Genomic DNA, 11,750 nt, shown 5'->3' on the forward strand with positions numbered 1-11,750 from the left:
AATAAATCTGCAAAGAATTCTATACTGCCATGTTATTAGTTTTAGGGTCCATTCACACGTCCGTTTTTTCTTTCCTGATCTGTTCCGTTTTTTGCAGAACAGATCAGGACCAGATCTGGACCCATTCATTTTCAATGGGTCCTGGAAAAAATCAATGTGTGCTGTCCGTTTCCGTTGTTCCGTTCCGCATGTCCGTTTAAATATAAAACATGTCCTATTCTTTTCCGCAAAATTCGGATCCTGGTACAATACAAAGTCAATGGATCCGCAAAAAAACAGAAGACATTCGGATGTCATTCCGTATGTCATCCGTTTTTTGCAGAATCCGTTCCTGGAAACACATAACAAATTTTTTTTTTTTTTTTTTTTAAAAGAAATCCAAACAACTTTATTTGATTATTGAAATGTATACATGTTTCAGTTTTTTTGCGGATCCGCAAAAAACGGATGACATACGGAAACATTTTCAGGAACAACGGATCCGCAAAAAAAGGACCGAAATTTGGATTATAGAAAAATACTGACGTGTGAATGTAGCCTTAATATGTGTCATATACTCTGCATTTAGTTACAAATTCCAGACTTTGTGCTCCTCACCTGATTTCTGTAAAATACATGTTTGGTAGCAAGTAAACTCCCTAAGGCTACTTTCACACTTGCGGCAGAGTGATCCGGCAAGCAGTTCCATTGATGGCATTTGTAAGACTGATCAGGATCCTTAGCAGAGCAGGGAGAGGGGCACACACATTCATGAGGAAAACCTCAGATTGTGGTTATTGCAGGTAAACAAAGGGCCAGAAGAGAACCAGGGAAATGAGGAAATATACTTTTGCCTAAAACTTGCTTGGCTATATATTGCTGCCCATCAGATTTACAGTGCTATAATATATTTTTTCATAACTCAGACAACCCCTTTAAGTTCTTCTGCTGACATATGTGTGAATTGGAGGACTTTCATATTTGATTTACTTTGACCAGCTTGTCTTCTACACAAGGACACATACTGTGAAAATGACTGTCTATAGTGAAACTACACAACTAGGGAGAAGTGTAAGGGAACAGCCGTGTCTCCTTGTACGGTAAAGTTGCTGTAACATTTCCAAATGGTGAGCAGCTTAACGCTGTGTAAATATTTGGATGCGGCAAGAATTTGCCATCAGCATCTGTAATGAATCAGGGAAAATATGGAGCAGAGACATCTTAGTCCAGTGCAGAAGGAGTCTATATTTAACCCTGTGACACTCGCTATGTGTAATATTCATGCGTTTCATTTTTTGTCATTGTGCACATATTTCACCATCTGTCTCTTATTTTTGTTAACTTTTTTTTAATGCTGTTTCAATTACAGGTGATGAATATGATGTGTGTGCAGTTTGCCTGGATGAGTATGAGGAAGGGGATAAGCTGCGAGTATTGCCATGTTCACATGGTAAGGAAATCGGAACACGTCTGTAGATACCCTGATTTGCAGAGAAAGATGAGATAAAAAATATATATATTTTTATTTATTTTTTATCATGTTCCAGTATTTATGCATGCATAGTTACTATCATTCTCCCAACAGGAACCACACGTCCTCCTGTTTTATATGTATGTTAGCAGACTCCTGACAGCACTATATAGGTGACAGACATTGTGTTGCAGACATACCAAGAGTCTGCGCACTTTGCACCAAAAAAACAGACTTGCATGCTTTGAACTGCAAAGGGGGACTTTTCTAGATATACGCCACAATAGTGGCGTATTAAAGTCGCAGTTGTTTGCCAGCAAGGGAGCTGTTGTAGATTTAAGTCTGTTGCACAGCCTGCTGGAGGAAGTGCCAAACTTATGTAGAGGCCAGCGCATAGGGTCTTAAGACAGACGTGGAAAACGCTGGTCTTAAGAAATGTCCCCCTAAGTTTGTAAGTTGTTTACACCTTGTCTGACAAATGGATGTGACTTACTGAAAAGGGATTTGGCTTCACAGTAAAGGGGTGTGACCTAAATGCACCAAAATTTTGGAATACTTTTACTTTAAGCCAATTTAAAGGCAACATAAACTAAACTAGACAGTCTAAAGATGCAACAGAGTTATCATCCAGCATCATTGTGATAAATCTGTTGCAGTTTAAGACTATCTTTACGCGGTCTTACGTTTACACAGTATTAGTAAATCTGCCTCAGTGGAAATGGAGATCGTAGTCTCACCCACAGCAAGCCCAAACGGCATCAAAACAAATGTGCCTCACAGAGCTGGGCGAGATAGTAAAACATTCTGAGCTATGGTGTCAAACTGGTAAATATTTGGCACACATTTAGGTACATTTTTGTATTTTTATTAGCTCTGAAAAACTCTTTACGATCAAAGTAACTGGAAATTGAATAAAAACCTGATATCTCTACACAATATGGATTCAAAGCTACTACATGAATTGTGATAATTTTTGTGGATTTTAGGCCCTGTTTCATGCAGTGTTTAAATATAAAGAAAATAATTTATGATGCTAAAATACTCCAATATTAAGATTATTTCAGGCGCAGATTGCAGCACAGTGGTCAGTTGCACCGCAATCTGCGACTATTCCCTGCTCGCAACAGGTCTAAAAAAGTGGGCATGGCGGGGAAGGGGACAGGCCAGCAGGCCCATCTCGTTGACTATTTTAGGTGTAGAAAAAGGTCTAAATTTAAGACTGCCAGGAATCTTTCTTACATTTTAGAACTGGAGCGCGATTCGCCGACGTTAAATAGAGGCCGGCGCCTCGTCATAACTTCGGTGAAACCACCGCAAGCTTAGGGGTTTATTAAGACCGACGACTAAAATGCTGATCTTAATAAATGTGCCCCATAGATTTGTAATTTAGGTTCCTGCATAAAGCTCTTGCCCACGCTTGTCAGTTAAGGTGAGTGAGGATGAAGCAGGAGGACACAGGGTGCACAGAGTGGTTTGGGCCCATTCTTGGGCACTTAAGTGTTTGCTTGCATAAGAATAAAAAATATATTTTCAGTATGAAGCAACTGATCACAAAGTGAAAGATATTTTATTCAGCTGAGTTGGCCCTACATGGTATTGGCCCAGATTTACTTATCTTAAAGATGGTGTAAGGATAGATAGGCTGTCTAGACCTGCACCAGATTTATCACAGGGGCTCAGGGTGGATGATCAATCTGGTGCAGGGAGAGAAACCTTTCTCTTGAGGCCCCATTCAGACTGCCATAGTGCTTTGCAGATCCACAAAACACGGATAGCGGTCGTGTGCGTTCCACAATCATAATAACAAATGCCTATTCTTGTCCTCTATTGCGGACGAGAATAGGACAAGGACTCTCTTCCGTGGAGCTGAAATGAATGGGTCTGCACCTGTTCCGCCAAGTTGAAAAAAACTGATGCAGACTCATTCATACGGCCGTCTGAACGAGCCCTAACTCGACACCTACCAACTACTGGTATTGGCTTACTTTGAGACCTATTTTTATGCCAGAATTGAGCCAAACGTTCCCTTTCAGCCCCTACACCAGCAAAATGTGTTATTTCTTATGCCCTACAGGCAAGATATGAAAAGAGGTAAGGAATGGATATCGGCTCTGTGTGTGCATTAGGGTGATTCCCACTAAAATTGCAGTGACAGAAGGAAGTATACAACAGCAGGATGATATTAAATTTGTTGCCCATAGATTCCCATGTTAAAATGAAAGGTGTTTTCCTGTAGTAAAATATTAATGACCTGTCCTCAGGATGGGTCATAAATATCACATCAGTGGGGGTTAAATTTTCAACTCCTCTGATCTTCATAGTACACCAAACACAGCACAGTCAGTATATTATATAGTGGCTGTGCTTGGTTTTGCAGCTGAAACCCATTCACTTTTATTGCGTTTTTAGGTATTACATAGCTACCAATTATGTATAGTTTTATTTTTTTTTAATTGTGTTTGGAAAGGATAAAAGATATATTATATATATATATATCTAATATTTTTTTTTTCCATTTGCTTTTTTGGATGGAAGGGGCTAACCACGGAAATAACCCTGCCCCCCCCCCCGCCCCTTCCTGGCTGGCGCAGCGTCTTCTATCCCTCTCTCCCCCCACCCTCTGAAGGCTGCTAAGCACCAAACCGCCTCCCTCCCCCCATTCAGGCTAGCCGAGCGCAGCAGAGTGTCAGCTGTAACATACAGCTGCCTCTCTGTTTGATAACCCCTTCCATGCTGCGGTCCTTAGGGCCCACTGAATGGAAGGGCCTAATCATCAGGCTGCCATGGCAACCAGACGCCTTTACAGGCATCCCGGCTTGCTGTGGTATATCTGAGCCTGATCAGGCTCCTGCTAAATGCAAGAGCCTGAGCAGACTAAGGCCTCATGCACACGACAGTATTTTTTTGCGGTCCTCAAAAAGGGGTTCCGTTCCGTGATCCGTGTCAGTTTTTGTTTCCATGTGTCTTCCTTTATTTTTGGAGGATCTCCAGACATGAAGGAAAGTAAAAAAAAGTCAAGTTTGCCATGCAAATGATAGGAAAAAAGTGGACGCGGTTGACAATCTTGTGTACCTCCGCATTTTTTCACGGGCCCATAGGACAGGTTATATTTTTTTGACGGACTGAAACCACGGATCACTGACGCGGATGACAAACTGCATAAACAGAGTTTTCAACGGACCCATTGAAAGTCAATGGCTCCGCAGAAAATCGCGAACGGACACGGAATGAAACAACGGTCGTGTGCATGAGGCCTAAATGTAATTGAAAATACACTGCAGTAGACTATACAGTGTATTGCAAACAATCAGACCCACTGGATCTTCAAAAAAGTGGGTCTGGGAAAAAAGTAAAAAAAAAAAATCCTTCTTCCTATATCCGCAAATATAATTAGTTAAAAATAAAAAAAAATACTAAACCTGTTATCACCGCGTCTGTAACGACCTGGTCTATAAAAGGATCATGTTACTTTCCCCACACGGTGAATGGCATAAAAAAAATAATAAATTATAGAATTAACATTTTTCCTAACTCACTTCCGCAAAAATAGTATAAAGTAATCAAAAAGAATCATATGTACCCAAAGTTAGCACCCATCAAACTGTCACCTCTTTCCGCAAAAAATGAGCCCCTAACTACAACAATCGCCCCAAAAATATAAAAATTATGGCTTTCAGAAAATGGAAACACAAAAACATGATTTTTTTTAATTTTTTTTACTTTTATTGTGTAGATCCAAAATTAAAAAAATAGACACATTAGGTATCGCCGCATCGTTACAACATGCTCTATAAAAATATCACATGATCTAACCTGTCAGGTGAACACTGTGTAAAAACAAAAAATAAGAAACTGCCAGAATAGCCATTTTTTGGTTACCTTGCCTCATAAAAAAATGAGAGAGAGAGATATAGAGAGAGAGATATAGAGAGAGAGATATAGAGAGAGAGATATAGAGAGAGAGATATAGAGAGAGAGATATAGAGAGAGATATAGAGGAGAGATATAGAGGAGAGATATAGAGAGAGAGATATAGAGAGAGAGATATAGAGAGAGAGATATAGAGAGAGAGATATAGAGAGAGAGATATAGAGAGAGAGATATAGAGAGAGAGATATAGAGAGAGAGATATAGAGAGAGAGATATAGAGAGAGAGATTAGAGAGAGAGATATAGAGAGAGAGATATAGAGAGAGAGATATAGGAGGAGAGATATAGAAGAGAGAGATATAGAGAGAGAGATAGAGAGAGAGAGATTAGAGAGGAGAGATAGAGAGAGAGAGATAGAGAGGAGAGAGAGTAGAGAGAGATTAGAGAGAGAGATATAGGAGAGAGAGCTAGAGAGAGAGATAGAGAGAGAGATATAGAGAGAGGCTATAGAGAGAGAGATATAGAGAGAGAGTTATAGAGAGAGAGATAAGAGAGAGAGAGAGAGAGATATAGAGAGAGAGATATAGAGAGAGATAGAGAGAGAGAGAGAGATAGATATATATATAGAGAGAGAGAGATATAGATATATAGAGAGAGAGAGAGAGATATATAGAGAGAGGAGAGAGAGATATAGATATATAGAGAGAGAGAGAGAGATATAGATATATAGAGAGAGAGAGAGATATATATAGATATATAGAGAGGAGAGATATATATATAGATATATAGAGAGAGAGAGAGAGATATATATATATAGATATATAGAGAGAGAGAGAGAGATATATATATATAGAGAGAGAGAGAGAGATATATATATAGATATATAGAGAGAGAGATAGATATATATAGATATATAGAGAGAGAGAGAGAGAGATATATATATAGATATATAGAGAGAGAGAGAGAGATATAATATAGTATATAGAGAGAGAGAGAGAGGATATATATATATAGATATATAGAGAGAGAGAGAGAGATATATATATAGATATATAGAGAGAGAGAGAGAGATATATATATATATATAGATATATAGAGAGAGAGAGAGAGATATATATATATATAGATATATAGAGAGAGAGAGAGATATATATATATATATAGATATATAGAGAGAGAGATATATATATATAGATATATAGAGAGAGAGAGAGAGAGATATATATATATATAGATATATAGAGAGAGAGAGAGATATATATATATAGATATATAGAGAGAGAGAGAGATATATATATAGATATTATAACAATGGCAGCACATCAGGCCAAATATAAATACGGAGATGCAGGCCAATGGATCCGGAAACAAATCCAGGACAATATAAGAATTTTTAAAAAATGGCAGCATACTCAGAAAAAGAAACACTTTATTCACCCCTGTGGTCGCAACTAGGGATTAGCGAACTTGTGTTTCAAGTTCAGGTTTGGGGTTTGTAAGAATTCCATTATGGATTCCGCTACCACGGACCATAACTAAGGGTCCATTTACACGTCCGCATAATGGGTCCGCCTCCGTTCTTTTTGTGCGGACCTATTCATTTTCAAAGGAGCCACAAAAGATGCTGACAGCACACCATGTACTGTCCGCATCAGCACTTATGTTCCGCAGCCCCTCAAAAAAATAGAGCATGTCCTATTCTTGTCCGCAGCCACGGACAAGAATAGGCCGACACTATAATAGAAATGCCATGTGCGGTCCACAAAATGCGGAACACACATAGCCGGTGACCGAGTTTGGTGGATCCGCAAAATGGTGTAAAGTACAACTGGCTTAGTTGCCCATAGCAACCAATCTCCTTTAATTTTTCACAGCTTCATTGGAAAATAAAAGGAGGCATCTGATTGGTTGCTATGGGCAACTAAGCCAGTTCTAATTTACACCAGTTTTGATAAATCTCCCCCACTGTGTACTCATATGTGTACATAGCATTGTGTGTCGTCACACTGTACTAATCTGTGTGGGAAAAGTGAGGAGCGCTTACTGTGCAGACTGCAGACAACTGTATTCAGAACAGAGTACAGCTAGGGAGAGCTATCAGTAATGAGATCTATATCCTGCTTATAACGCCATATATCCTGCTCTATATCCTGCTCTAACTGTAGATCGCTGCACTAATGTTATCAGCAGAAATATCTATCGTGTCTACAAATAATGGACTTTCTACAGAATGGAAAGTGAGAAATAGATCTGCTGATTACAGGCTTGTAGCATGCTGTAAGACTCACAATGTAGTGCATTTGAATGAAATCTTACTACCAAGTTACTTGCAAGTTCCAGCAGCCTATATGTAAGTGGCTGCTAGCTGTGCTATGTAACAGGATGTGGGGGCGGGGCAGCAGAGCAATGAGCAAAACTCATAGAAGAGCATTTCTGAGAGCATGTGAAGCAAAGCTGATACCAGTAAACAAACAAGTGCAATTTTATCTGCTGGATTACAGTAAGATATGGGGTTATTGATTTTTATTGCACAAAGGTTTCCATAGCCTTTAAGCATGCCCCATCACAATGCAATAGTAATATGTTACTGAGGTCTAACTATCAACTTGCAGTGACAAACTATTATAAGGCTGTGGTTTAAGGGGTTAACTGGTTTCCATGTGTCATCCAGGACTGCACAATTCTCCCACCTTTTTATATTAATTTAAGATTTAAAGAGGACCTGTCATGTCCTTCAAAAATGGTGGGTAACATTACTTGGCTGTAACTGCTGCTCTACAGATTCTGTTTTTTTTTTGTTTTTTTTGCCTAGCCTCCCCATTTCCAAGCAATCTGTGCCTTTCTAGTCTGGCCATTCACTGTCACAGGGGTGCAACACTCAACAAGGAGTGGACTAGAGCTGTTACACTGTGGTTTTTGGACAGTATCACAGCTCTGGTCCAATCCCCATCTGGGATATTGATGGCATATCACTTGCATTTGTGATCATTGTCAGGTAAGCCTGAATTCCACCACTGGTATCCGCTCCTATCTCCATATCGGGGCCCCTGAAGTGAAGGAAGAGCCACCATGTATGTGCAGCTTCTCTCCGCTCACCGCTATGGAAGTTCCAAAAATAGACGAGTGCTGACTCGACTATTTCCAACAGTCCCATAACAGTGAATGGAGAGCAAGCTGTGCATGCCCAGTGTGCTATAGTTCAATTCTAGAGATATGTATGGGTTCAACCTGTAGGACCTGCTCCTTTCTGACATTCATGGCATAGACTAGCGATATGCCATCAGTGTCCTAGATGGAAATACCCATTTAAGTTTTAGGTGGAAGGAGAGAGGAACAGTTCAGAGAGGGAGTAGTGTTTATGATTTTATTTATTTTTGTTTATTTTTTTGATCTAGGATTTTATTTTATTTTTTTACTTTTTATTAGACTTTATTGATGTCAATATAATGTAGATCGAATATAAATAAAAATTTAAAAGTGTGTGATGTAAGAGAAGAATGCACGTTTACTTCCCTAATCTTTTTTTTAGGAAAGGGAGGAAATGAATCACCGAATCATTTTAAGGGGTTGTCTCACTTCAGTAAATGGCATTTATCATGTAGAGAAAGTTAATACAAGGCACTAACTAATGTATTGTGACTGTCCATATTGCTTCCTTTGCTGGCTGGATTCATTTTTCCATCACATTATACGCTGCTCGTTTCCATGGTTATGACCCTGCAATCCAGCAGCGGTCGTGCTTGCACACTAGGAAAATGCACTGGAATCTCCAGGGCCAGGTCCGTGGGAGTACGCGTAGGCACGCATGTGCAGCAGATCCTGTCCCAGCCACCCTTTATCTGGCTCCAGCGATGGTCGTAATCCGTGGAAACAAGAAGTGTGTGTAATATGATGGAAAATGAATCAAACCAGCAAAGGAGGCAACATGGACAATCACAATACATTAATAAGTGCCTGGCATTACCTTTCTCTACATAATAAATTCCATTTCAAGAATGTTTCTCATATTTGTTTTTTGTTTTAGAAATAATATAATATACTTGTTTTAATAATCCAGATCATTTGGACAGATGTCTTAATAGATTTTCTTTTATCAGCTTATCACTGCAAATGTGTTGACCCATGGTTAACAAAAACAAAGAAAACGTGCCCTGTCTGCAAGCAAAAGGTCGTCCCATCCCATGGAGATTCTGAGTCTGATTCGGACAGCAGCCAAGAAGATAATGATGTTTCAGAAAATACCCCACTACTGCGACCTGCGCCATCTGCCAGCACCCAGTCATTTGGAGCAATATCTGAATCGCGCTCTCAGCAGAGCATAGTGGAGTCATCTGATGAAGATGATGATGCCGATGACGCAGATGACGATGACGCAGATGACAGTGACAGCAGTGATGAAGAGCACAACCCTGGAACTGTGGTGGTGCAGCTCCAGCAAAACTTGGAAAGAGATTCTCAAGAACGGAATACGGTTTAATTATTAAATGGCATAATTTGTGAAAAGTGCTTGACGCATCTGATGCTATGTAATAATCTTATTTTTTCACCACAACAAAAGGTCTTTAGCAATGACCTAAATACCGCCTATTAAGTCTTGAGGTTGCAGGCAAACTTAAAAGAAATTTACAGAATATTGAATAGGAAAAGCTGCTAGGTGATGAAAGCTTTACTAGTAGTAGTGGACGCTAGGGATAAGAAATGGACACGATCAAACCGTATCTGCATGCGTTTTTTCTTCTCAGCACTGAAACATCTCATGGACTTCTAAGCACAGATTAGAGGTGCAGCATTTCAATGTATACGCTTTGCTATGCACAATGGACATACTTTTAAAGACTAGGTTTGCAGGAGGAATGACATACAAAGTGACAAGTGTGGCATGATGCACAAACCCATTTTCTAGGTAAAGTGCGGGTTTAAAATGCTACCAATACAATAGATAGGTCAGACTTATAATTTTAATTATTTATTATGCAGCTTAGTTATTTGCTTTTACAGCAGATCTTACAAGCAGTGCTTATAAAGACATACGTATTTTCTTCAATCTGTTAAATAAAGAATAAAAATAATATCTCTTTGTATGAGAGTATATTTTAAGGTTTTCAACTTTATAATTTCTCTGGATTTATGCACTTTGGGCAGGAGCCTATACTCAAGAACTTATCTACTGTACTATGAAGGTTATATTAATGTAGAAAGTCATTATACCTGTGTAAAATTAAACCTTTTTATATCACATTATGTAAAGTATCAAAATAAAAGCTCAATTTCCCACTTGATCAGTACTCCTTTTTTTTTATTCCTTCCTCTATAAACACAGAAGTTTTATAAGTAAGACTTGTTTTATATACTGCCGTTTGCTGACATACAGTTTTTATTGCATATGTTAACCTCCTCAGGACCGCCGTACGCAGGATTGCGTCCTGGCGGCGGCCCTGCTATTCTGGGTGGACGCATATACACGTCCTCTCGCGATAGCCGAGATTTCCTGTGAACGCACGCACACAGGCGCATGTGTTCACAGGATCGGAAGGTAAGCGAGTGGATCTCCTGCCTGCCAGCGGCGATCGTTCGCTGGCAGGCTGGAGATGCGATTTTTTTTTTTTTTTTTTTTTTTTTTTTTTTTTTTTTTTAACCCCTAACAGGTATATTAGACGCTGTCTTGATAACAGCGTCTAATATACCTGCTACCTGGTCCTCTGGTGGTCCCTTTTGCTTGGATCGACCACCAGAGGACACATGCAGCTCAGTAATAAGTAGCACTAAAACACCACTACACTACACCCCCCCCCCCCCCCCTCTGTCACTTATTAACCCCTGATCACCCCCCTGTAAGGCTCCATTCAGACGTCCGTATGATTTTTACAGATCCACGGATACATGGATCGGATCCGCAAAACACATACGGACGTCTGAATGGAGCCTTACAGGGGGGTGATCAATGACGGGGGTGATCACCCATATAGACTCCCTGATCACCCCCCTGTAAGGCTCCATTCAGACATTTTTTTTGGCCCAAGTTAGCGGAAATTCTTTATTTTTTTTTTCTTACAAAGTCTCATATTCCACTAACTTATGTAAAAAATTAAAATCTCACATGAACTCACCATACCTCTCACGGAATCCAAATGCGTAAAATTTTTTAGACATTTATATTCCAGACTTCTTCTCACGCTTTAGGGCCCCTAAAATGCCAGGGCAGTATAAATACCCCACATGTGACCCCATTTCGGAAAGAAGACACCCCAAGGTATTCCGTGAGGGGCATATTGAGTCCATGAAAGATTGAAATTTTTGTCCCAAGTTAGCGGAAAGGGAGACTTTGTGAGAAAATACAAAAAAAAACAATTTCCGCTAACTTGTGCCAAAAAAAATAAAAAATAAATTCTATGAACTCGCCATGCCCCTCATTTGAATACCTTGGGGTGTCT

General features: G+C 39.5%; 1 protein-coding gene across 2 annotated transcripts in view; it reads left to right on the forward strand.

Moving 5' to 3' along the window:
* The window catches only part of RNF13 (ring finger protein 13), a 99,534-nt gene extending 88,936 nt beyond the window's left edge, over positions 1-10,598 (forward strand). For both annotated transcript variants that reach the window (XM_044290374.1, XM_044290376.1), the window contains 2 exons: positions 1,349-1,429; positions 9,417-10,598. In XM_044290374.1, coding sequence (XP_044146309.1) covers positions 1,349-1,429; positions 9,417-9,796 — 461 coding nt within the window. In that variant the 3' untranslated portion in view covers positions 9,797-10,598. The remainder of the gene's footprint in view (positions 1-1,348; positions 1,430-9,416) is intronic.
* Positions 10,599-11,750: the final 1,152 nt, after the last annotated feature.

The sequence above is a fragment of the Bufo gargarizans genome, chromosome 4, assembly GCF_014858855.1.
Source record: "Bufo gargarizans isolate SCDJY-AF-19 chromosome 4, ASM1485885v1, whole genome shotgun sequence".
Classification (NCBI taxonomy): Eukaryota; Metazoa; Chordata; class Amphibia; order Anura; family Bufonidae; genus Bufo; species Bufo gargarizans.